At 41.0% G+C, this 27,777-nt stretch overlaps 1 protein-coding gene across 1 annotated transcript in view; it reads left to right on the top strand.

Annotated features, from left to right (window-relative positions):
- Window positions 1–22,935: 22,935 nt before the first annotated feature.
- ABHD5 (abhydrolase domain containing 5, lysophosphatidic acid acyltransferase) overlaps window positions 22,936–27,777 on the top strand; it is a 38,475-nt gene continuing 33,633 nt past the window's right edge. The window contains exon 1 of the mRNA XM_068982056.1: window positions 22,936–22,989. Within this exon, the coding sequence (XP_068838157.1) occupies window positions 22,943–22,989 (47 nt within the window). The 5' untranslated portion in view covers window positions 22,936–22,942. The remainder of the gene's footprint in view (window positions 22,990–27,777) is intronic.

The following is a 27,777-nucleotide window of genomic DNA, read 5'->3' on the forward strand; positions in this document are numbered from 1 at the left end:
TTCTTCTATCTGATTTAAAAGATAACTGCTGAAGCAATCATTATAAGACTGGGCTGGTGAGCTTATATTTATATTAAAAAGCAGAGACATTACTTTGCTAACAAAGGTCCATCTAGTCAAGGCTATGGTTTTTCCAGGGGTCATGTATGGATGTGAGAGTTGGACTGTGAAGAAATCTGAGCACCGAAGAATTGATGCTTTTGAACTGTGGTGTTGGAGAAGACTCTTGAGAGTCCCTTGGACTGCAAGGAGGTCCAACCAGTCCATCCTAAAGGAGATCAGTCCTGGGTGTTCATTGGAAGGACTGATGCTAAAGCTGAAACTCCAGTACTTTGGCCACCTCATGCGAAGAGTTGACTCATTGGAAAAGACCCTGATGCTGGATCGGATTGGGGCAGGAGGAAAAGGGGACGACAGAAGATGAGATGGCTGGATGGCATCACTGACTCGATGGATATGAGTTTGGGTAAACTCCAGGAGTTGGTGATGGACAGGGAGGCCTGGTGTGCTCCCTGTCTCACAAAGAGTGGGACATGACTGAGCGACTGAACTGAACTGAACTGGTGTGCTTATAATGTATAAAGATGTAATTTATCTGACAATAATAGACAATGGAGGGAGCAGAGAATGGAGCCATGCTGGAGTTTTGTTCAACATTTAGTTGGAGTTATGTTGTAATTTTGTATACTATTAAAATTAAATTGGTATTAATCCAAACTAGATAGTTTTAAGTTACAACATTAATTTTAATTCCCAGGAAATCTATGGGAAAAATGGCACCAAAATACAGTAAAATAAATAGGGAATTAAAACAATACATTATAAATGTTTATTTAATACAAAAGAAGACAGTAATGATGTAACAGGGGAACAAAAAAGACATCAGAAATGCAGAAGAAAAAAAATTAGTGACAGATGCAATTCCTATTGTATCAATGGAATACACTGGAATACATTTTGGAATTGTATGGAACACAAAGGGAATACACATCCCACTCAAAAGGCACAAACTGGCATACAAACAGGATCCAACTAAATTGAAAGACATAAATAGGCGGAAAGTAAAAAGATGGAAAGACACATAGCATGTCAACAATACCAAAAGGAGAGCTGAAATGGCTATACTAATATCAGAAAAAATAGGTTTTAAGTCTCAAATCATTACTAGTGCAAAAGAAGGACATTTTACAATGATAAAGGATTCAGTTCTTCTGGAAGACATATCACGTACAAACATGTATGGAGCTAATAAGAGAGCCACCAAACACAAAATTGAAGGGGGAAAATTCAACAGTTCAGAGACTTCAATATCCCACTTTCAGTAATAAATAGAAAAATCAGAGAGAAGATAAACAAGGAAACAGAAAACTTGAATAGCACTATAAATCAAAGAGACCTAACAGATACTACAGAATACTCCACCCAGCAACAGCAGAGTACACATTATTCTCAAGTGCACATGTAACATTCTCCAAGATTTACTCTATGCCAGGTCATAAAACAAGCCTCAGTACATTTAAAATAACTTAAAACATACAAAGAATGTTCTGTGACAACAATGTAATAAAAATAGAAGTCAACAATAAAAAAGAAAATCTGGCAAAGTCTCAAATATGTGGAAATTAAGCAACCACTCCTAAATAACTATAGGTAAAAGAAAAGAAATCATAAGGAAAATGAGAAAATAACATGAGTGAAAATGAAACATGAAATAGTAAAACATATAGAATAAAGCATTTTACAGTTGTAAATGTCTGTATTTAAGAAGTAACAGTTTATATCAGCAACCTAATTTTCCACCTTAAGAAATTTTAAAAAATAAGAGCGAACCAAACAATAATCAAATGAAAGGAAAAAAATAAATACTGGAGTGGAAATAAATAAAATAGATAATAGAAAAACGATGGAGAATATCAAAGAAACAAAAAATTGGCTCTCTGGAAAGATCAATTGAATTGACAAACCATTACCTGGCCTATATAAGAAAAAGAGAGAAAATGCAAAGTACTAATACCAAGAATGAAAGAGGGATAAGCACTATTAGCCTTTCAGAAATAAAAAAGAATATTGAAATACTAAGAGCAATTACACGACAACAAATTAGAAAGCCTAGATAAAATGTACAAATTACTAGAAAGACAAAAACTAACTCAAGAAGACATTAAACACCTGTATCAGTAAGAAGTAAAGAGACTGATTTAGTAATTTTTAAAAAATTCCCATGTCCAGATAGCTTCACTGTTAAATTCTGTGTAACTCTGAAAGAAGTTTTGGCACCAATCCTTTACAAATTCCTTCAAAACTATGAAGAACAACAATTCTTAACTAAACATATAAGACCAATATTACCAGGATACCAGAAACAGACAAAGGCATCACAAAAGACACTAGACCTACTTCCCTTATAAATGTGTTGTTGCCATTCAGTTGGCTCAGGCGTGTCCAACTCTTTGCGACCCCATGGACTATAGCACGCCAGGCTTCCCTGTCCTTCAGCATCTCCCAGAGACTGCTCAAACTTATGTCCATTGAGTCGGGGATGCCATCCAACTATCTCATCTTCTGTTGTCCCCTTCTCCTGCCTTCAATCTTTCCCAGCATAAAAATCCCTTACAAATAAGCCAAATGCAGCAACATATCAAAGGGAATATATACTACAAGGAAGTACAATTTATCTCAGGATTATAAAGGTGGTTTAACCTGTAAAATATACATACCTACATAAAATATATATATATACATACACATAATATTAATAGATTAAAGGAAAAATCCACATGACTATTTCAACGGATGCAGAAAAAGCATTTGGCAAAAGCCAACATCCTTTATGAACAAAAACACTTCCCAAATTAAAAATACAAAAGGATTTCCTTATCGTTATAAAGGACATCTAAGAAACATTCACAGCTACTATCACACTGATGGTGAAACACTGGGTGATTTCACTCTTAGATCAGGAATAAGACAAGAAAGTCTACTCTCGACACTTCTACTCAATACCGTATTAGAATTTCTAACCAGGGGCAATTAGGCAAGAGAAGGAAATAAAAGACATCAACTTTGAAATGGAAGAATTAAAGCTATCTCTATTCACAGATGACATGACCTTATACATTGAACATCTTAAAGAATTCACAGTAAAACTATCAGAATTAATATAAGACTTTTACTAGTTAGGAGGGAACAAGGTCACAAGATATAAGATCAATATACAGAAATCAATTGTATAAATATATGCTATCAATGAACAATCTGAAAAGGAAATTAAAAACACAACTTTGTATGCTGCTGCTAAGTTGCTTCAGTCATGTCCGACTCTGTGCGACCCCACAGATGGCAGCCCACCAGGCTCCCCTGTCCCTGGGATTTTCTAGGCAAGAATACTGGAGTGGGTTGCCATTTCCTTCTCCAAAGCATGAAAGTGAAAAGTCAAAGTGAAGTAGCTCAGTTGTGTCCGACTCTTAGCGACCCCATGGACTGCAGCCTCCCAGGCTCCTCCATCCATGGGATTTTCCAGGCAAGAACACTGGAGTGGGGTGCCATTGCCTTCTCCAACTTTGTATACAGCTTTGTACACAACTTTGTATGCAGCTTAATAAAAAAATAAAATACTTAGGCAATTTTACAAAAGAAGTTCAATACATGGACTCTAAAAGTCATAAAATATCATTGAGAAAAATTAAACAAGCCCTAACTAAATGGAAATACATCTCATTTCACATTTTACTCCTTGAAGTGACCATAGATATGAACGATGTCTGTCAGAATTCCACCTGCCTTTTTCCACAGCATTTGACAACTGATCTTAAAATTCACATGGAAATGCAATGAACCCTGGAGAGTCAAAACTATCTTGCAAAAGAACAAACTTATTTTATTTACACATCCACATTTCAAATTTACTAAAAAGCTACAGTAATCAAGACATCATGATACTGACATAAGGATAGACAAAGCAATGGAACAGGGTTGAGTCTAAGGCTATACACCTACATTTATGGTCAATTAATTTTTGGCAAAGGAGCTAATGGGGAAAAATAGTTTTTTCAACAAATGATGTAAGGACCACTAGATATCTACATGCAAAAGAATGAAGTTGGACCCCTACTTCATACCATACTTAAAAAATTAACTAAAAATGTATCAAAGACATGAATGGAAGGGTAAAATCATAAAACACTTAGAAGGAAACACAGGATTAAAATGTCATGATCTTGGGTTAGGTAATGGTTTCTTAAATATGACACCAAAAGCACAAACAATCAAAGAAAAAAACAGATGTTCATAACAATTTTTAAAGTTTTTGGGATAAATGATACCATCATTGAAACTCTCACTCAGAATGGGAGAAAGTATTTGCAAGAAATTTATCTGATAAGAGGCTTACATCCAGAATTTATGAAGAACTCTTGCAACTCACAATATAAAGAAGACAAATAATTTAAAAACAGACAAAAAAAGAAAAAAAGACAAAGACAAAAAAAGAAGAAAGTAAAAACAGACAAATGACTTCCTGGGTGGGCCAGTAGTTAAGAACCCACCTGCCAATGCAGGGGACACAGGTTTGATCCCTGCTCTGAGAAGATTCCACGTGCCTTGGAGCAACTAAGCCTGCGCACCACAACTACTGAACCTGTGTGTCTAGAGCCTGTGCTTCACTACAAGAGAAGCCACAGTAAAGAGAAGTCCACGCATCTCAACTAGAAAGTAGCCCACGCTCGCTGCAGCTAGAGAAAGCCTGAGAGCAGCAATGAAGACCTAGCACAGCCATTAAAAAATAGACAAAGGACTTGAACAGCGATTTCTTCACAAGAGATATATAAAGAGATAATAGGCACAAGAAAGATGCTGAAAATCAGTAGCACTTGTTGTTCAGTCACTAAGTTTTCTGACTCTTTGCGACCCCATGGACTGCAGCAAGCCAGGCTTTCCTGTCCTTCACTATCCCCCAGAGTCTGCTCAAATTCATGTCCATTGAGTCAGTGATGCTGTCTAACTATCTCACCCTCTGTTGCCCTCTTCTCCTTTTGCCTTCAATCTTTCCTAGCATCAGGGTCTTTTCCAAGGAGTTGGTGCTTTGAATCAGGTGGAAAAGGCTAATCAATACCATGATGAGATACTATTTCACAACCAGTAGGGTGGCTTTAATCAAAAAGGATGACAAGGGACTTCCCTGGTGGTCCAGTGGTTAAGACTTCATGCTTCCACTGGAGGGGCCATCAGTTCAATCCCCAGTTGGGGAATTAGGATCTGGCATGCTGCGATGCTGTGCCATGCGGCTTTAAAAAAAAAAAAGGACAACAACAGGATGTGGAGAAACTGGAATCCTCATATATTGCTGGTGGGAATGTAAAATGCTGTTCCTGCTTTGGAAAATGTTTTTGCTATTCTTCAAAATGTTCAATATGAAGTTACTACATGATCCAGAAAACCTACTCCTTGGTATATACCCAAGAGAACTGATTGTCCACACAAAAATGGGTACATAAATGTTCATAGCAGCATTATTCATAATAACCAAAAACCGTAAATAAATCATATGTCCATCAACTGACAAATAGGTAAATAATATGTGGTATGTTCATACAATGGAATATCATTTGGCCATAAAAAGGAACTAAGTGTTGTTATATGATAACAAAGACAAATGCTAAATTAAAGAAGTCAGTTATAAAAGGCCAAATATTGTATGATAACACTTGTATGAAATATCCAGAACAGGCACATCTGTAAATCAGTGGTTCTCCTCAATGTTCAAGCAGTTCCCTTTCCACTACTTGTTGTATTTCAATCTTGCCCCATCATGTCCTCTTACCTGGGTGCAGAACGTTCCAAACACCTCTGCCTCCCACCCAGATTCTATTGTACTTGGTGATTTCAGAGATAGTAAATTAAAATTAGTGGTTGCCTAAGGCTGGTGGGAGAAAGAGATGCTAATGTTTCCTTCTGAACATGAAAATGCTCAGATGAAAATGTCCTGAAATTAAACACCAGTGATATGCTTATAACACTGTAAATATACCCAAAAGCATTGAACCAGACACTTTCAAAGGGTGAACATTATGGCATGTATATTAGATATCAATAAATCTGTTAGAAAAAAAAGAAGACTGCATACCCTATGGTAAAGTATCCAGTGCTAGGTCTGTCTATAAGACTAGTCCCTCATCCTCTCCACTTGGAGTGTCACGGTTCCTGTCAGCAGTGTCCACATACATAATCTGACAAGGTCCTTCTCACTCACATACATACGTATCATCCTGTGACTGCCACACATACCTCCACAAGAGGATAGAGAATTTCACAAGAGTAGTGGAGTTGAGCAGTGAGAATGGAGAAATCACCAAGTACAATAGAATCTGGGTGGGAGGCAGAGGTGTTTGGAACGTTCTGCACCCAGGTAAGAGGACATGATGGGGCAAGATTGAAATACAACAAGTAGTGGAAAGGAAACTGCTTGATCATTGAGGAGAACCACTGATTTACAGAGCAAAATCATCAAGGATATCGCCTGGTGTCCTTTTGGGGTGGTTAGAAAAAGAAGCAACAGGAAATCAAACTTAAAAAAATAACAGGGCCTCCTCTGGTGGTCCAGTGGTTAAGACTCTGCAATTCCACTGCATGGCGCCTGGGTTCATCCCTGACTGGGAAACTAAGATTCCATGTGGCACGTGGCATGGTCAAAAAGTAAAAATTAGAAAAAAACAAAACAAAACAATAACCAACTGCAGTAACTTGAACTCTAGGGAGATATACCATAAAGAATTTCAGGAAAAATGCAATCAGAAATTCTTTTGCAGATTAAAAAAAAAGAACTTCAATAAACAGCAAGACTGTCATCAAAGAATTTCTGGGTAGGGATTAGAGCGAGGGTTTAGGGAAAGTACACATGTAAGAATTAAAGTAGTGGATCATGATTTTCTAGGTTTTAGGTTGACTTGAGTATTTCTTCATAGCTCTAAATAATTATCTTAAGCCAACTGTGTTCCAACTTTGTGTTAATTCAGCATCTTTTATTTCTTGTCTGATAAAGTTGTGTGCATTAGGTTGTATATATTAACATTAACGTAAGAAATGAATAATTTACTATCTCTGAAAGAAGTCAACAGCCTCCAAATCACTTGTGGAAGTTTTATTTATAATAACAAATACCTGTGTTAATTTCCTTTCACAAGAAACACAATAGTATTTTCCTTCAGGGAGCACCTTCTGATGAAGTGAATAATAAGCGCTCATCATTTATTCCTTGTCTCTGATGTGCCAGCAAGTCTGTTCCTTTCAACTAATATTCTGCTTCTCATATAAAAGCTGTTTGGCAGTAAATGTGATATTTTCGAAGAAGAGTAAAATTAGGTGAAATAATGGATGCGAAATTTGGACAAAGTTTAGGATAAAAAGACTATTCATAATGTTTTTCAAATGACGGTATTCAGTTCTATCCAACTCAACCTACAAATAATAAATATCGACGATGTGTCCCAAACTGTCCTCAGTTTCACAGAATTCATTATCTTGCAGAGAAGAAAACCTATGCAGGATGACATTAAAAAAAAACAAGACAAAACAAAAACAAGCTTATGCCATAAAGACATGCTGCAAAGCTTTACAAAATTGCTCCTTGAGGACTTCCCTGACGGCTCAGTGGTAAAGAAATCACCTGCTAATGCAGAAGAGATGGGTTTGATCCCTGATCCGGGAAGATCCCACACACCACAGGGCAACTAAGCCCATGAGCCACAACTACTGAGCCCACACTCCAGACCCTGGAAGCAGAAACTACTGAGCCTGCACACCCTAGAGCCTGTGCTCCACAAGAAAAGCCACGGCAATGACAAGCCTGCCCACTGCAACTGGAGAGTAGCCGCCACTCTCTGCAACGAGAACCTTATGCAGCAACGAAAACCAGTACAGACAAAAATACATAAATAAAATTACAAAAAAGAAATACATTCAGAAAAATTCCTCCCTCTAGAAGAGCCGTTGTGTTCAGTTGTGCAGTGCATGTTCTATACCAGTCTTTGAGGGGCACCATTCACAAGGCAGATATTGTAGATTTATAATTTATTACATTTGTTTGAAGAGGGAAGCAAAAAGTGTCTTGAGAAAGGATGGGGCTTTTCTTCTAAACTAGCACAGATGTTACAAGAGCTAGAGGCAGCCTTAGCAAAGTCATTCAGTGCAGGCAAGATGATGGATTTCTTTATATATATACTGTGAAAGTGAAAGTGAAAGTCACTCAGTCGACTCCATGGACTATACATACAGTGCATGGAATTCTCCAGGCCAGGATACTGGAGTGGGTATCCTATTCCATCTCCAGTGGATCTTCCTGACCCAGGAACTGAAGTGGGGTCTCTTGCATTACAGGCAGATTCTTTACCAACTGAGCTATGAGGTAACCCCATATATATATATATCTGAGAATTACCCCCATGAGAATTGGAGCAACTGGTTTATGGATGATTACATTATTCAAATCATTATGAGTAAAGGTGGGAAACGTGCTCTTTGAAAGCAAAATAGCAAATGGACTGCTATCTGAAACATTCATTAACTTTTACATTTCCCAACTTGAGGATGTTTAATGATACATTGATAAAGACTTTTTAGCATGCGGTTTCAGTGTTATTTACTGAGTTTTGGTTTTGTTCTCAGAACAGTTTTAATCTATTAATAATAACTCCAAAGAAGCAAGATCATACATAGATGACCAAAATATCACAACCTAATTTGAGTCATTTACATGTTAAAGAACATGTTCATTTAAAATAGTACTATCTTTCTATCATAGCTTCAGGGTTTTTATTTCAAATTCTGATTTGTATGCTCTTCAAAGTGCAAACATCAGCTGAGGACTCAAACCTGTATTTTGAGTGCTAAGGATAATACAAAAAGAAGTACTTAATGTCTCTGTTTTCTTTCTCCCAAGAGAAATAGAAGTCTTCCACTTGACTACAGGCTTAATTGTAGTGACAGTTAAAAACTTAAGAAAAGATTGGGAATTGCACTTAAAAGAATGAAACAACTCATCCTGGATTTGGAGGACTGAACTGTTAATTTGGTAATCTCTTTTTCTGTAAGTTGTTAAAATGGTTAAAAATGAATATGAGAGACCAAAATTCTATCTTCTGTTGGAATGCAACCAGGATTCTATATATTTTGTCTAGAGATAATTGCTCTCTTCTTTCATTTTCAACCAAAAAAAGAGATAATGTTATGCTGACAAGACACTCATGAGGAGAAAAAAAAAAAAAAACAGTGCCTATATTTATATACATCTTTATCTATCATAGATATCAATCTTATCCTTTATCATTAAGCAAGTTTTTGGTTTTTAAAATTTTTTTGAAAATTATTTATTTATTTATTTTTGACTATGCTGGGTCTGTGGCTCAGCTGGGAAAGAATTTGCCTGCAATGCGGGAGACCTGGGTTCAATCCCTGAGTTGGGAAGATCCCCTGGAGAAGGGAAAGGCTACCCACTCCAGTATTCTGGCCTGGAGAATTCCATGGACTGTATAGACCATGGGGTTGCAAAGTGTCAGACATGACTGAGCGACTTTCACTTCCCTTCCCTTCACACTGGGTCTTGGACGCTGTGTGTGGGCTTTCTCTAGCTGTGGTGAGCAGGGGCTACTCTCTAATTGTGGTGTGCGGGCTTCTCATCGCAGTGGCTTCTCTCATTGTGGAGCACAGGCTCTAGAGTGCAAGCAGGCTTCAGTAGTTGCAGTTCATGGGCTTAGTTGCCCCATGGCATGTGGAATCTTCCCACACCAGGGATCGAACCATGTCTCCTTCACTGGTAGGCAGACTCTTAACCACTGGACCACCAGGGAAGTCCTTTAAATGAAATTCTATGGCCTAAATCTGGAGATCATTCCTAATCTTCTAATAGGTTGGGACACTTATGGGTAAGAGCCTAACATTTTGAGCAGATTCTGCTGGTATTTTTTACATAATATTTATATGACCGGATCAACTTGATTCCCAAGTTTCCAATTACGGTGAAAAATAATCCATCTGTTCCAATTCTCAGAAGTGAAACTGGGCAAAAACAGTGGATTCGCCATTCTTATAATTAAATGACCCAAGTGTATAACTGATTTACAAATGTAATTGACAGCTGAGGTCTCAGTTGTTCTAATTGACTAGTTACACCATTACTTGGATGGGCCGATTGGCAATAAGAACAGAGGGCTCTGACTGGTGACAGTTGCGTTATGGCTCTAGAGTGTATCCTTGGCTGGTATCCCAGTGGTTACTGCTTCCCACTAAGAAGGCCAACAAAACTAGTCTTGTCAGGTTCATAGATAAAGCCGCCATTGCTAGCACCTTTCAACTGCCCTTTAATAGATGCAGATCTGTTACCACTGCTGGAAACAGAACTCCAAAAGAGTGCCTTAGCAGTGGAGGCTGGGAAGGGAGTGGGACAGCCTTTTATCTTCCTCTTGGGACAGCCACCACTATGCTAGGACATATATGATACAAGGAGACAGAGAAAAGTCCTTTTTATTCTGGACAGAGGAGCCTGGCAGACAGACCCCCATGGGGTCACAGGGAGAAAGATATGACTGAGCGACTTTTACCATCTCTCTGTATACTTGTTAGTAAGCAATGGAACTTCTCTATTCCTTGATTTCCCTTTTGCATGATGGAAATTATATGAGCTGTGAAGAGTGATGGAGGGGACTTCCCTGGTGGTCTAGTGGTTAAGAATCCATCTTTCAATGCAGGGGACATGGGTTTGATCCCTGGTCGGGGAACTAAGATTCCACATGTCTCGGAGCAACTAAGCCTATGCGCTGTAACTACCGAGCCTGCACACTGCGACTAGAGAATCCATGAACTGCAAGAAAAGACCCCTCATGACTCAATGAAGATCCTGCATGCCACAACTAAGACCCAATGCAGCCAAATAAATAAATTTACAAAAAATGAAAAGAATGATGGAAAGATTAATTAGCTTAAACAGGCAGCATTTTTAATTCCTTGCAAGTGTTACTTAAACCTGGCTGTAACTCAGTCAACTAAAAGGGTTTATTTGGTCCCCATAGTATACAGACTACAATAGAGTTCTAAGTATTTCTGGGATTTATAAATGAAGTAGAAGACAAATTTCTCTTCTCAAGGAATTGTCATAGTTTAGGTGAGATAGGACCAACCCCACTGAACAATGGTAAGCAAACTAATGAAAATACAACTAACTGCAGCCGCTAGCTAGGACTCTGATGTTCCTCCAACGGCTCCATGACCAGATTCAGAGGTGATGAACAGGAAGGTCTGCTAGACTCAAGGAAGGAAAACTAGGTTTATAAAATGGATTTACTGTTGAGAGTTTAATTATTTTGGGAAATCCTTTAGCATAATCTCATGCTGCTGTGTAATTTTGCCTGAAAGGCTTGATTACAGTGAACAAACAAATTTTGATTACACTGAGAAAACAAATTTTGATCACAAAAAAATGCCAGATTCAATCTCATATAGACATGTGTCATCACTAAAATGATCCATTTTATTTACATACAACCTCCTCTCAAGAAAATAAGGCACAAATGTACATAAATGATGGTTTAAATGTACAGTTTGGGGAGACTGACTCATTAATAACACTATTAATAAATACTCACATAGCAGACAGGGACTTCCCTGGAGGTCCAGTGGCTAATACTCCCAATGCAGGGGGCCCAGGTTTGATCCATGGTCAGGGAACTAGATTCCACATGCTGCAACTGAGTTTGCATGGTATAACCAAAAAAAAAGAAAAAAGAAAAAAACCCATATGATGCAACTAAGACCCAGCACAGCCAAATAAATAAATAATAAAGTAGCAAATGGCAATATACACATTGCATGTGCTACTGAACTTGGAAGATTAATAACAGCCCATTTTCCTCATCTGCAGCTGAAGAAATTATATTAAATTAGAGACGACACAAAAACACAGCGGAAAGTAGCTAAGCAACACTTCCAAACTTCAAAGGAGAAAAGCCCTAAATTTAGCTTTTAAACGTATATTCATCAGCACAGCTAAAAAAAAAAAAAAGTCTTCCTAAACTGATTTGCAGCATCTTTTAAAATAAAAGCCTGGAGCAGGTTGTAACGTCTAGGTTAAATTCTTGTTCAATATGCTGTGAAGCTGCAAGCCACCTCTACTTATGCGCCTTTCTGGATTGTCCACTCCATTAATCTCTATCAGCGTGTTCCATTTTCTCCTAGAAAATTTGCTTAATAATCTGGATTGTGCTTATGTAGTTGTGTTCACTTTGGGATCATCATTGCAATCTGCTGTGTAATTCAACTTAAAAGAAAACAAGCCTTGTTTGAGACACTTTCATAAATCATCACTGTACTTGATTTATCTAATAGGCAGGTCTCTGTCTTTTCAATGCTTAAATGTGCTAAGCTATGCCTGTGTACCTTTACAGAAAATTGTAAATACCCTTGTCATCCACTGCTTTGAAAATTTCTAGTTGACTTGTGCTCTTTCTCTCTTCCATGTGAAACCTTAATTTTCTGGCTTGCCATCTGCTTTGTAATTCTCCTCCACTAAGATAGCATAGACAGTGAGAAGCTCTTAAAAAAAAAGAGCCCTGATATGAAGTGATGGCCACTTTCTGGGGTGAAAATACTCTCAATTTCAAAGTCTCACAAGGTTTAACATCCATCTCACAAAATTCTTGAATATTTGAATAGTAGACACTCATGAACCAACAAGAACCAGCTCCAGCAACAAAGGTGAGCAGTAAGATCATTGCTAGTTTTGCACTGATTCGGAACAGCATTTTCATGAATTGCTAGCTCACTCACATCACCACTAAGTTCCTCCAGCTGTGGGCATACACAATCATAACATATTTCAGTGTGGAATCAATGATGGGTGAAAATTGCTCCCTCTGTGCATCCCTGCAGAGTGAAAGCTAAATAAGCCAATTTCCTGAATTACTTAGAACCAAGTATTTATTGCATCACAAACAGATATTTCCCACTTGTCAGAAAATGTAATAGAGCCAAGACACCAATTGCTGTTTGTTTTCTGCCACAAGTGCAGACTAAACGGAATGGATATTCAATAAACTGTGTTAAACTGAAGGATGCATTTTCAAAATGGTAAGGGCGGTAAATGAACAGGCAACATAAATGTCAGAGGGAATTATGGGTATGAACACCTTCTTTCTGCTACTATATAAACCAGCCCGTTACAAATGTTCAGTGGCATAATGACTACATAGATGAGTTTTGCTCTTGGAAGTTCAAAGACAGAAAGGCAACTGACATTTTCAATGTCAACAATTTGGAGGGCAACATTTTTCCTGGTTTATGAGAATGCCTATTATTTCAGCATGAATTGACCAGAAAAAACCCAGCCAGAATAAAAGGTAAAAGATGTGAAACAGGGTGAGAAAAATCCTTTTTAAAAACACTGATTCTACTGAAGAGGAAAATCTAGGACTCCTCTATTGTAATTAAATGAAGAGGAAGGTGGAGAAAAGGGATATGACGAAAATTCTCTCCCTGAATCATTCTGACTTCAAATCTTCTGGGGCCAAGAGACATGACTGCAAACTGAGTGCTAGCCCCTCTGGCTTCTTCTTTCCTCTGTTTCCTGCCTCCAACTGCAATGGCATTTGAGATTGAAATTAGACCATCACCTCTATGACTTCCTTCTCTATCCAATTTAGGTTTCCTAAGAAGTCATGCATTTATTAGAAAGACCTTAGAAGAGGACCTGGTACAGCATGGGATTACTTCAATGGTTGTGCCTCTCTGACTCTGGATCACATGTTTCTGGGGGAGAACTGGCCTTGCTGTCTGTCTGGATATTCATCCACACATCTGTCTTTCTGGCGTTGGAAACACTACAAGCCACGGTGACAGAGGAGTGGACAGCATCGCACAACTCTCACTGTGTCTCGCTTGTGATCTTTCTCTTTGTGTGTCCCTGGGCTACTCTTACCCCTCACACCTGTCCTTTCCCTGCCGCTCAGCTCACTTCCTCTTTGGCAGCGGTGTGTTGTGAGAGTAGACGTTCTGATTAAAATTTTCCTGTTGTGATGGATTCCTGTAACAGTGGTGTGAAGACCATCAAGTTATAACCTTTTTGCCATTCTCAGGACCTAAGCCAAATGCCGTGCTTATCAGTAAATAAGAATGAAAACGAGGGTCACAGTTTGGAATCTGCAGGAAGCAGTCTCTGAGACAGAGTTGAATGTTCAGGGTGTGCCCTCAAGATCACACTGGTGGGAAGGAGGGGAGAAAGTGGGATTGGGTGGAGGGAGAAGCTTGAGCCGTGACACGAGCTCGACAGCCTCAGCCACAGAGGGTCCTGGAGCAGAAATGACTCAGCAGAATTGTTCCACTTTTGGATGCAAATGGTTGGTCCTTTAATATCTCTACCTCCAGTCTTCATTAGCTGTGAGTCTTCCTGAGAAGGCCTTGCCTTTGATGAGGCAGCTCACTGTAGCTGATGCGCTCCCTGAAAGGACAGTAAGCTGGGAGCTGTCCCACTGAAACTCTCACAGCAGCTGGGGTAGGAAGTCCCTCCGTGAAGAGGGGTTTGAGCACCACATCTCCATGGGCACCACTACAAATCTCTTAACCCTGAAAAATACCTATCATCATTCACACAGCAGATAGCCTTTATAAAGAGCATGACAGGCTACCTAGTATAAGTAGGTAGTATTAGCAAGTAGTTCACGTATATGTGGAATCTAAAGTGAACTTATTTACAAATCAGAAACAGTCTCACAAAGAAAACAAATTTATGGTTACTAACAGGGGAAGGGGGGCATAAGGAACAAATTAGGAGCTGGGATCAACAAAAAGAAACTACTATATATAAAAAATAGATAACCAACAAGGTCTAGCTGTAAAGCACAGGGAACTCTATTCAATATCCTGTAATAAATGATACGGAAAAGAATATGAAAAAGGATAAATATTCTGTTCACCAGAAACTAACACAACATTGTAACTATACTTCAATTTAAAAAAGAAAAAAATAGTTAAAGGAAAAAAAGAGACTACCAAGTAATACATTAAAAACCATGGTTAAAAAAAAAAACCATTGGTAATTTCAACAAGTGGTGCTGGGACAACTGGATATCCATAGGCAACAAACGCAAAAACCATTCACCCAAACTTCTCACTTTATACAAATATTAACTCAAAATGGATCATGGACTTAAATGAAACATGACTAAACCGTACGACTTTTAGAAAAAGACAAGGGAGAAAATCTTAAAGACCATAGGTTAGGCAAATAATACTTACACAACACCAAAAGGATAACCCATAAAACAAATCAATACATTGGATTTCATTAAATTAAAAAAAATGTTTTCTCTACAAAGGCCCACATGAAAAGGCTAAGAAGACAAGCTGCATGTAGGAGAACATATTTGCAAGCCACGTATCTGACAATGGATTAACAGCTAGAGAATATTAAAAATTCTCAAAAGTTAAGCTAAAAGGGGCAAAAGATACAAATGAATAGACATTTCATTAAAAAGAATATACATATGTGTATGAATAAGCATGTGAAAAGATGCTCAAAATCACTAGTTATCAAGGAAATGCAAATGAAAACCACAATGGGACATCATTACTGGTCAACCAGGATAGCTAAAACCAAAGAGAATAGAACACCAAATATTGGTGAGGATACAGAGAAATTAAAACAATTACATTTTGCTGCTGGGAAAAGAAAATGGTACATCTAATCTGGAAAAGAGTTGGCAGTTTCTTAAAAAAAAAAGAAAAAAGAAATATGCAACTATCATGTGACCAGCAATTACACTCCTGGGCATTTATTCCACAAAAATGAAAACTTAGGTTTCTGCAAACATCTGCACACAAATGTCTATGGCAGCTTTATTTGTATAATAATATCCAAAAACAAAAAAAAAAAAAAAGAGAGAGAGAAAACAACCCAGATGTCTTTCAATACGTGGCTGATTAAACAAACTGTGGTGCATCCAACCATGGAAAACTACTCAGCTATAAAAAGGAGTGAACTATCATATTCATTCAATGACAATTATGAATTATCATAAGAATTGTCCAGGGAGTTATTCTGAGAGAAAAAAAGTCAACCTCAAAAGGTTACACATGGTATGATTCCATTTATATAATTGGGGGTGGGTGAGTCTGGCCTTTCTCATGCGCACATGCGTGTGTTTGTGTGTGTGTAGTCACTTCGGTTGTGTCCAACTCTTTGCAACCCTATGGACTGTATAGCCTGCCAGGCTCCTCTGTCCATGGGATTCTTCAGGCAAGAATACTGGAGTGGGTTGCCATGCCCTCCAACAGGGGATCTTCCTGACTCAGGGATCAAACCCGCATCTCTTATAGCTCCTGCATTGGCAGGCATGTTCTTTGTTGTTATTCAGTAGCTAAGTCAGAAAGTAAAAATCTGTGTTTGTGACCCCAAGGACTGCAACACACCAGGCTTCCCTCTCCTCAAACTCATGTCCATTGAGTTGATGATGCTATCCAACCATCTTATCCTCTGTTGCCCACTTCTCCTGCCCTCAATCTTTCCCAGAATCAGGGTCTTTTCCAGTGAGTCGGCTCTTCGCATCAGGTAGCCAAAGTATTGGAGCTTCAGCATCAGTCCTTCCAATGAATATTCAGGATTGATCTGCTTTAGGATCAGCTGGTCTGATCTCCTTGTAGTCCAAGGGACTTTCAAAAGTCTTCTCCAGCACCACAGTTCAAAAGCATTAATTTTTCAGGGCTTAGCCTTCTTTATGGTCCAACACTCACATGTGCACATGACTACTGGAAAAACCATAGCTTTGACTATATGGACTTTTGTTGATAGTGTGATATTTCTGCTTTTAAATATGCTGTCAAGGTTTGTCATAGCTTTTCCTTCCAAGGAGCAAATGTCTTTTAATTTCATGGCTGCAGTTACCATCCACAGCGATTTTGGAACCCAAGAAAATTAAAATCTGTCACTGCTTCCACTTTTCCCCATCTTTTTGCCATGAAGTGATGGGACCAGATGCCATGAGCTTAGTGTTTTGAATGTTGAGTTTTAAGCCAGCATTTTTCACTTTCTTCTTTCACTCTCATCAAGAAGTTTTTTAGTTTCTCTTTGCCTTCTGCTTTAGAATGGGGTCATCTGCATATCTGGGGTTGTTGATATTTCTCCTGGCAATCTTGATTCCAGCTTGTGACTCATTTGAAATGCCTGGTATTTTGCATGATGTACTCTGCATATAAGTTAAATAAGCAGGGTGACAAAATACAGCCTTGACATACTCCTTTCCCAATTTTGAACCAGTTGGTTGTTCCATGTCTGGTTCTAACTGCTGCTTCTTGACCTGCATACAGGTTTCTCAGGAGACAGGTAAGGTGGTCTGGTATTCCCATCTCTTTGTAGTGATCCACACAGTCAGGGGCTTTAGCGTAGTCAATGAAGGAGATGTTTTCCTGGAATTCCCTTGTTTTCTTTATGATCCGATGAACGTTGGCAATTTCATCTCTGGTTCCTCTGACTTTTCTAAACCCAGCTTGTTCTGCTCAGTCCATGTACTGCTAAAGCCTAGTTTGAAGGATACTGAGCATAATCTTGCTAGCATGAGAAATGAATATGATTGTGCAGCAGTTTGAACGTTCTTTAGCACTGCCCTTCTTAAACACTGGAATGAAAATTGATCTTTTCCCAATCCTGTAGCCACTGCTGAGTTTTATAAATTTGCTGACATACTGAGCACAGTACCTTAACAGCATCCTATTTTAGGATTTGAAATGGCTCAGCTGGAATTCTATAACCTCCACTAACTTTGTTTGTAGTAATACTTCCTAAGGCCCACTTGACTTCACTCTCCAGGATGTCAGGCTCTAGGTGAGTGACCACACCATCATGGTTAATCCAGGTTATTAAGACTTTTTTGTATAGTTCTTCTGTATATTCCTGACCTTTTTAAAATCTCTTCTGCTTCTGTTAGGTCCCTCCCATTTCTGTCCTTTATTGTGCCCATCCTTTTATGAAATGTTCCCTCAATAGCTTCAATTTTCTTGAAGGGATTTCTAGTCTTCCCCATTATATTGTTTTCCTCTATTTTTCTTTGCATTGTTCACTTAAGAAAGCTTTCTCATCCCTCCTTGCTATTTTTTGGAACTCTGCATTCAGTTAGGTATATCTTTCCCTTTCTACCTTGCCTTTCACTTCTCTTCTTTTCTCAGCTATTTGTATAGCCTCCTCAGATAAGCACTTTGCTGTCTTTTTTTTTTTTTTTTTTCCTTTGGGATGGTTTTGGTCACCACCTCCTGTGCAACGTTACAAACCTCTATTTATAGTTCTTCAGGTGCTCTATCTAACAGATCTGAAAGTGTGAACGTTGCTCAGTCATGTCCAACTCTTTGTGACCCCCAGGAGCCTGCCTGGCTCCTCCTCCTGTCCATGGAATTCACCAGGCCAGAATACTGGGGTGGGTAACCATTCCCTTCTCCAGGGGATCTTCCCAACTCAGGGATCGAACCCAGGTCTCCTGCATTGCAGACAGATTCTTCACCGTCTGAACCACCAGGGAAGCCCCAGATACTGGAGTGGGTAGCCTATCCCTTCTCTAGCAGATATTCCCAATCTAGGAATCAAACTGGGGACTCCTGAATTGCAGGCAGATTCTTTACCAGCTCAGCTACCAGGGAAGCTCCTGAGCTACCAGGAAAGCCAGATCTAATCCCTTAAATCTATCCTTCTTTTTCACTGTATAATCACAAGGGATTTGATTTAGGTCATCTCTGAATGGCCGAGCACTTTTCCCTACTTTCTTCAATATAAGTCTGAATTTTGCAATAAGGAGCTCATGATCTGAACTACCATCAGCTCCAGGTCTTGTTTTTGTTGACTCTATAGGGTTTCTTCATCTTCAGTAGCAAAGAATATAAACAATCTGATTCTGGTATTGACCATCTGGTGAGGTCCATGTGTGGAGTTGTCTCTAGTGTTGTTGGAAGAGGGTGTTTGCTATGACCAGTATGTTCTCTTGACAAATCTCTGGTAACCTCTGCACGCTTTATTTTGTACTCTAAGGCCAAATTTGCCTGTTACTCCAGGTATCTCCTCACTTCCTACTTTTGCATTCCAATCTTCTAAGATGAAAAGGACATCTTTTTTTTGGTGTCAGTTCTAGAAGGTCTTGTAAGTCGTCGTAGAACTGGTCAACTTCAGCTTCTTCAGCATTAGTGGCATAGACTTGGATTACTGTGATGTTGAATGATTTGCCTTGGAAGCAAATCAAGGTCATTCTGTTGTTTTTGAGATTGCACCTAAGTATTGCATTTCAGACTCTTGTTGACTGTGAGGGCTACTCCATTTCTTCTAAGGGATTTTTGCCCACAGCAGTAGACATAATGGTCATCTGAATTAAATTTGCCTATTCTCGTCCATTTTAGTTCACTGATTCCTAAAATGTCAATGTTCACTCTCGCCATCTCCAGCTTGCTGCTACTGTTGCTAAGCTGCTTCAGTCGTGTCCGACTCTGTGCGACCCCATAGACGGCAGCCCACCAGGTTCCCCCGTCCCTGGGATTCTCCAGGCAAGAACACTGGAGTGGGTCGCCATTTCCTTCTCCAATGCATGAAAGTGGAAAGTGAAAAGTGAAAGTGAAGTCGCTCAGTCGTGTCCAACTCTTAGCGACCCCATGGACTGCAGCCGACCAGGCTCCTCCGTCCATGGGATTTTCCAGGCAAGAGTACTGGAGTGGGGTGCCATTGCCTTCTCCATCTCCAGCTTAACCACATCCAATTTACCTAGATTCATGGACCTAACATTCCAGGTTCCTATGCAATATTTTTCCTGTAGCATCAGACTTTACTTTCACCACCACAAATATCCACAACTGAGCATCATTTCCTCTTTGGCCCAGACTCCTCATTCTTTCTGGAGCTATTAGTAATTGCCCATTGCTCTTCCCCAGTAGCATACTAGAACCTTCTGACCTGAGGTGGGGGGTGCTCATGTTCTGGTGTCGTATCTTTTTGCCTTTTCATACTGTTCATGGGGTTCTCGTGGAAAGAAAACTGGAATGGTTTGCCATTCCCTCCTCCAGTGGACCACGTTTCATCAGAACTCTTCACTGTGACTTGTTCATCTTCGGTGGCCTTGCATGACATGGCTTATAGTCTCATTGAGTTACAGAAGCTCCTTCGCCATGACAAGGCTATGATCCATGAAGGGCTCTCCCAACATAATATCTGCTTAGTCAAAGTAACTGGTGAGAAGGTCACCAGAAAGAAGTGGATTTGGAAATAGGGCAACAGGTTGGCCTGGAACTCTTGTGGGGTGTGCTCTCAGATCACCACCAAAGTACAGGGAGGCAATGATGGAGAAGTTCTGGCCCAAGCAGTGACTGAGGTTGGTGTAGGAAGGACTGTCCAGCTATAGATTGCATCAGCAGATTTTGTGCCTCCCAAGAAGACATAGTCCAGGAACTCCAGGGTGGTGTCGAATTAAAAATGGAGCAGCAGGGTTCCTCCACTGCAAGCAGCACCCAGAGGCCAGGTAGATGGCTAATTCCAGCTTATATGTGTTGCCATGGTCACGGATTGCTCCATCACCAGCAGGAGCAAGGTGAAGCCTGGGTGGAGCTACCCCCAGAGTGAGGAAAGATCACGAAATCCCACAGCTCTATGCACTGCTGTATCAGTTGATGAATAGATTTAAGTATTGGATCAATGGTGATTTAATTTTTTTTTTACTGTGCAGCAGCCATAGGCATCTATGAGAACGGGCTTCAGGTCCATAAAGTCTTGTGGGTGCATACTCGCCAGTTCAACTTTCTGAAGGTGCTGCAGGACTTGCTTTCATATTTTTAGGTTTTGATACTGAACTCAGTACCATGGGACTGGGACTGTACTACATGCAGTAGAGTCCTCAATAACCAGTCTGGCCCTTACAGAAAGAGATGTTCTCAGTATAGATATGGTCTGATAGATGGAGATGTTAGAGAGTCAGTTTTTGCAAACACACTGCAAGTCTCTAGTAACATGCTGAATTCCTGGGACAGGGCTTTTATATGTTTTCTCTTCCCTACTGTAGTTATGAATTGGATCAGATATAATAAAAATACTTATCAGTTATTGATATGACCCAAAAGATAGTACACTCTAAAGGAGATTGGTCCTGGGTGTTCTTTGGAAGGAATGATGCTAAAGCTGAAACTCCAATACTTTGGCCACCTCATGCGAAGAGTTGACTCATTGGAAAAGACTCTGATGCTGGGAGGGATTGGGGGCAGGAGGAGAAGGGGACGACCGAGGATGAGATGGCTGGATGGCATCACGAACTCGATGGACGTGAGTTTGAGTGAATTCCGGGAGTTGGTGATGGACAGGGAGGCCTGGAGTGCTGTGATTCATGGGGTCGCAAAGAGTCGGACATGACTGAGCAACTGAACTGAACTGAACTGAAAAGACAGTAAGTTGCTTTTTCTCCCCTCAATCACAGAGGACACCATCCCTATCCTCAAGGAACTCCCAGTGTAGTTGGAAGTATATTCAATAATGTCCATTAAAAAGCCACAACAACTAGACAAGGCTGAGAATCTGAGTACCAGATGAGTGCCAGACACTCTCTGGGTTGGGGGGCTCAGAGGAGAGAGAAGGAGGCTACAGAGAGAGAGTAGAATCAGGGAAGGAAAGTGAGGAACTGCATCTAAAATAAAGGGTAATATATTACAGTGTGTCCACAATGCATGCTAAGTTGCTTCAGTCAGGTCCAGCTCTTTGTCATCCTATGGACTGTAGCCTGCCAGGCTCCCTGTCCATGGGATTCTCCATGCAAGAATAGTGGGGTGGGTTGGCATCTCCACCAGAGGATCCTCCTGACCCAGGGATCAAACCTGTGTCTCCTGGGTCTCCTGCATTGGCAGGTGGGTTCTTTACCACTACGGCCACCTGGGAAGCCCAATACGTTAGAGTCGGTTCCATAAAGCGGGAGTCTTATTTCAATCCATTGTTTCTTAGTGCCTAGAAGAGAGTGGTTGGATGGCATCATGGACTCAATGGACATGAGTCTGAGCAAACTCCGGGAGATAGGTAAGGACAGGGAAGCCTGGAGTGCTGCAGTCCATTGGGTCCCAAAGGCTGAGACACCACTGAGTGACTGAACAACAAAGCACAGAGTGGGCACATAGTGGGCCAATGGTAAATAGTAAAGAATGAACGGTAGGCAGCGATAGCAATACAAATGCAGGCAGTATCTGATAGCTAAAAGACTTGAAAACAGGTCAAGAAATTTTGCTATTTACATTAGTGATGTCCCCTCAAGAACCTTTAGGTATCTAAACGCTGACTCTTCTCACCCCTCCCTTGTGTACAGAGAGCGGGGATGGACAGGGGCTGCTGGTATTGGTCACTGCTGTAACTCCAGGGTCTGGAGTAGTGTCCCGCATTATCAGTAAATACCGAGTGACTAAAAGGTCAGTGTCCTATCCCTCTGGCCACCCATCTGCGGGGAAGGGCCGGCCACTCAGCTCCTCCACCAAAGCATTTCCATTCGAGAATGCAACATTTACTGAATGCTAGCCGGGCTCTTTCTGAGCAAGTCGCGCCTCAGTCCCCAAGGTACTGCTAGGTACTAGTCCAGTGCCCAGCACCTGACACTCAATATCAGCGGATGATGCATTAATACGGTCATTATTGAAGCTGGTTACCGCCTAACGCTGCTGGACGAGTCTCGCCGGTTTCCTGCAGGTGGATGGTCCCGCCTAGCGCTGAGCAGAGCGCGTCAGACAGGATGACGCTGGCGTGGCTGGTGGGTGGGGCGGCATGGCCCGGCACGCGCACGCGCACTGCCGCGCCATCCTGTCCTGCGAGTGGGCGGGCGACGCATGCGTGGGCGGCGGCCTTAAGGCGGCCGCGGCCCCGAGTGTCCCAGTCGGCCTGTCAGCCGGCTAGGAGGCAGTGTCAGACAGTGGCGCGGCAGCCATGGCGGCAGAGGAGGAGGAGGTGGACTCGGCCGACCCGAGCGAGAGGTCAGTGCAGCGGGAGCTGCGTCTGGCTCGGACGCTGCGTCTGGCTCGGGCGCGCGGGCAGTGCTAAGGGCTCTAACCTGCCCGGTCGTTCGGCTGTCCCGCCCCGGCGCGAATCCGCTCGGCGCGCGGAAGAGAAGCTTCTGGCCCCGCTCTGCCCTCAGCGGGCGCCCTTGGGGTCTGAACGTGACCCCGGCTGCGCCAGGAGGCCGCTTGACCCCCACGCCGACGGGTCCCGCGGGGTCGTGTGAGCGGCTCCGCCGGGCGGCCGCGGGAGTGGCTGGGCACCCAGCCCTGCTGAGGGCAGTTTTGCGGCAGAGACGGCTGCGGACCCCAGCCCTGCCCCAGCTGGACCCACGGGCGCTGAGCTGCGTCGCTGCACTTGACTCGAGTCACGGGAAACGGCCGGGTCACTCTGTCCGCTTCCGAGCACGGCTTCCGACCTCAGTTAAGCGCTGCGCTCGGTGCAGCCGGGAGTGAGGGCGAAAGTGCTGTCCGGCCGGGTGTCTCCGGAGCCTGAGGAAGGGGCGGCGCTTCCTCGGAGCAGTGGTGGACCGAGAGTCCAGGTTCACCCCAGAAGCCGCGGGTCGGGAGGGGCTGTCGGGGGGAGGCGGAACGCAGAGTGGGGGAAAGGGGCTGGTGGAGTTTTCAGAAAATGTGTAATTTACCCGATAGTTTACAGAAAGAAAGTTAACACGATATGGATAACAAGTTCACTCAATGATCTCTCAGAGATCTTCCTTTGCTTCCAAATGGTCTGGTGTTACTGAAGAAATGTGTGTGTTTGGTTTTCAGAAGACACATATGTAGAAACTTTTATGAAAGTGGGAGAAAGATGTCTAGTGGGAAGCTTTTTTTAAAAAAATTTATTTATTAGAGTACAAGTGATTTGCTATATTGTGTTTAGGTGTACATTAAAGTGATTCAGTGCAGGAAAAAAAAATTCTTTTCAGATTCTTTTCCATTGTAGGTCATTACAGGGTATTGAAAATAGTTCCCTGTGCCATACAGTAGGTTCTTGTTTATCTGTTATATTTATAGTGGTGTGTATCTGTTAATCCTAAACTCCTAATTTATCCCTCCCCCCTTTCCCTTTTGGAATTCATAAATTCGTATTCTATATTTGAGTCTGTTTCTGTTTTGTAAATAAGTTCATTTTTATCATTTTTTTTATTCCACATGTAAGGGATATCCTGTGATACCTGTCTTTCTCTGATTTTGTTCCGTTAGTATGGTAATCTCTAGGTCCATCCATGTTGCTGCAAATGACGATTTTTCATTCTTTTTTTAAGGTCAGTGTTCCCTTGTGTGTATGTGTGTATATATATACATCACATTTTCTTTATTCATTCATCTGTTGATGGACATTTAGGTTACTTTCCTGTCTGCTAGGACTTAATAAATAGTGCTACTGTGAATATTGGGGTGCATACATCTTTTGAAATTAGAGTTTTCATCTTTTCTAAATATATCCCCAGGAGTGGGATTGCTGGATCATATGTTCTTTTTAAGGAACCTCCATGGAGTTTTCCATAGTGGCTGCACCAGTTTACATTCCCATCAACAGTTAGGAGGGTTCTAATGGGAAACTTTTTGATATACAAAAATATTGTTTATTTTATTGTTTTCTATCTGTAGTTTCATGCACTTGGCAGTAGATGAAGAGCAGTTAATTAGTGGAAAAATTACATTGCTATGAACATTATTGTCTTATTTCTCAAGGCCAGTCATTCAGATTGGAAAGTAAATAAATTTATATGCTAATCCCCCTATGTGTTTAATATTTTGACAACAGTTCTACTTCAGATGCTGGGAGAAATTTGCGTTATGAAACATAACCTAAATGACAGAGGGTAATATAAAGTCCCATGATAGATGGGGTGTTTGGAAAGATGACAGAAGGGAAAAGTTGTGAAATACTAGAAACTAGGTTCTTCCCTTGACTTTCTTTGTTTTTGTGAGTCACTCACTTCACTTCACAAGTCTGTTGTTTTGGTTTGTTGATGAACTTACTTGTTGAGGTAAGATGCCTAATGTCATGTCATCACAAATAGGAACCTGTTAGCTTATTACCATCTAGTTCGTCACAACATTTTTGGCTCTGAGACTACTTTTATGGGATCTCTTTCGCCGCCATGTTGTTGGGAGGCTTGCAAGTCCAGGGCACACCCAGGAAAGGAATTTGCGGTTTTGGTTGACAGCAGGAGGTCCCTGTAGATAGACTATAAACTATCCTTAGCAGCTGACCAGTCATAGGCCCTTGTTAGAGGTGGGCCTCTTTGGTGCTCTTGATGATACACTTGAGCAGTATCCAGTATATAAGCTGGTGTGACCTTGTGAATTCTATTAAGCAAGTACCTGCTTATGCTGGATGCTCCCTAATGTGTTCATATTAAACCTTAAGGTGTAGCCTATGTGCTAGGTATTACTGTACCCATTTTTCGGATGCAGCTGCAGCTGGGACTGCAGCTGGCACTCCACCAGTGAGTAGTGGGAGTAGATTGGAACTCCCTCCCCATCTGGATTTAGTCTAAGGAGCTTTCCCCCATCTCTGCTTGCTTCTCACTGGGATTGGGTTTACTAGGATGTTTAGTTCTTATTTCCTTTGCTTCACTGATACTTTGTTATTTAGTCCTGCATTGATACAGAGCTCACTTTAATTTTTTTGTTGTTGGTTAATCAGCAGTCAGCTGTCCCAAGAGCAAAGTGGATTGTGAGAAAACTGAAGTCTTTGAATCCAGTTCCTTATTTTTAAGACGTTTCAGGTTTAGATGGGGCAATGGTATTAACAAAGGAAACAATTATAAAACGGTCAACGGTCATTTGAAGGCTCTTTGTCCTTCACTTGCTAAATCATGTCCAACTCTTTGCAATCCTTTTAACTGTAGCCCCCCGCCCAGGTTCCTCTGTCCATGGGATTTCCCAGGCAAGAATACTAGAGTGAGTTGCCATTTCCTTCTCCAGGGGGTCTTCCGGACTCAGGGATCAAACCCACATATCCTGGTTTGCAGACGGATTCTTTACCACTGAGCCACACTGAGAAGCCACAAAGGCCTTTTGGATCATATGATTCTTAGCCTTTCATTCCTAGTGTAGACGGGCATGCCTTGGAGCCATTTGGTTTTCAACATCTAATCCTTTTCAGTTGCAGTACTGTTGAGAAAGCAATATGTAACAAGAGTTAGGTAGACTTCTGTTAATTACTGCAAGGTTTGTCCCAGAGAATGTTTAATTATCAGTTGGGTTTAGAGGAAAGCTGTCATGGAATTGCCTGGTTGCAGAGTAGACCATAGACTAGCCAATTTGCAGTGGTGGTCTAGAGTTATTGCTAAAATTTCAGGAATTTTGCCAGCAGTTGGCAACTTGAAATCAGTCATGGTGGTTGTACTTACATGATGGAAATCATCAAATAGTATAAATAAGGGCTTTTTCCTGCTTCCTCTCCAGTGGGTTTACCCTACTGTATTTTCATTAGAGTTTGATTGTGGTTTTTTGCCTTGGAGATAAGATAGAGAAATCCACTCTCCTATCTTTTAAAAGACTTCTCAGATCAGTGACCCCTCTCTGTTGCCATCTCCCCTTTCCAAATCCTTACCTCTTGACTTCTTAATAATCACAGAACTCCTCAGGGTCACATTCCGGTGGACTTCTATTTTTCTTAATACCTACCTTTCTTGGGTCCTTTTTAGTGTTTGACACTAAAGATAGCTACTCTCTTTGGAGACTTTTATCAGACATTCTAACTCATGACATTTTGCTTTTTGTCTTACCTGAGACCAGTAGTTAATTTTGTTTTTTACCCCCATTCACTCTCTGAGATTCTGTCTCCATCTATATTTTCATTGTGTTTTTTACTCACAACTGCTTGAGCTATCCTGTCTGTAGGGAGGGCTCAGAACTCCTTAGGATGAAGCCTTCTTCAGTATTCTAGTGATGTTTCTAATTGTGTATCAAATTATCAAATGTTTGCAACTGGTTTTTCAAATGTAACAAGTCCCAACCAGGATCTCATTTGCACCTCCTTCCCTTGAACTAAACCATACAAAAAGCTCAGAGCACCTCCTGAACTTCCTGTTTTTGTTAGGGTATTTAGGTACTTAGGCATTACCCAGATATTCATGATGGTGTGATCACTCACCTAGAGCCAGACATCCTGGAATGTGAAGTCAGGTGCCTTAGGAAGCATCACTATGAACAAAACTAGTGGAGGTGATGGAATTCTAGTTGAGCTATTTCAAATCCTAAAAGATAATGCTGTGAAAGTGCTGCACTCAATATGCCAGCATATTTGGAAAACTCAGCAGTGGCCACAGGACTGGAAAAGGTCAGTTTTCATTCCAATCCCAAAGAAAGGCAATGCCAAAGAATGCTCAAACTACCACACAATTGCACTCATCTCACACACTAGCAAAGTAATGCTCAAAATTCTCCAAGCCAGGCTTCAGCAATACGTGAACTGTGAAATTCCAGATGTTCAAGCTGGATTTAGAAAAGGCAGAGGAACCAGAGATCAAATTGCCAACATCCTCTGGATCATGGAAAAAGCAAGAGAGTTCCAGAAAAACATCCATTTCTGCTTTATTGACTTTGCCAAAGCCTTTGACTATGTAAATCACAACAAACTGTGGAAAATTCTTCAAGAGATAGAAATACCAGTCTACCTGACCTGCCTCTTGAGAAATCTGTATGCAGGCCAGGAAGCAACAGTTAGAACTGGACATGGAACAACAGACTGGTTCCAAGTAGGAAAAGGAGTATGTAAAGGTTGTATATTGTCACACTGCTTGTTTA

Source organism: Capricornis sumatraensis, chromosome 10 (genome assembly GCF_032405125.1).
Source record: "Capricornis sumatraensis isolate serow.1 chromosome 10, serow.2, whole genome shotgun sequence".
Taxonomy (NCBI): Eukaryota; Metazoa; Chordata; class Mammalia; order Artiodactyla; family Bovidae; genus Capricornis; species Capricornis sumatraensis.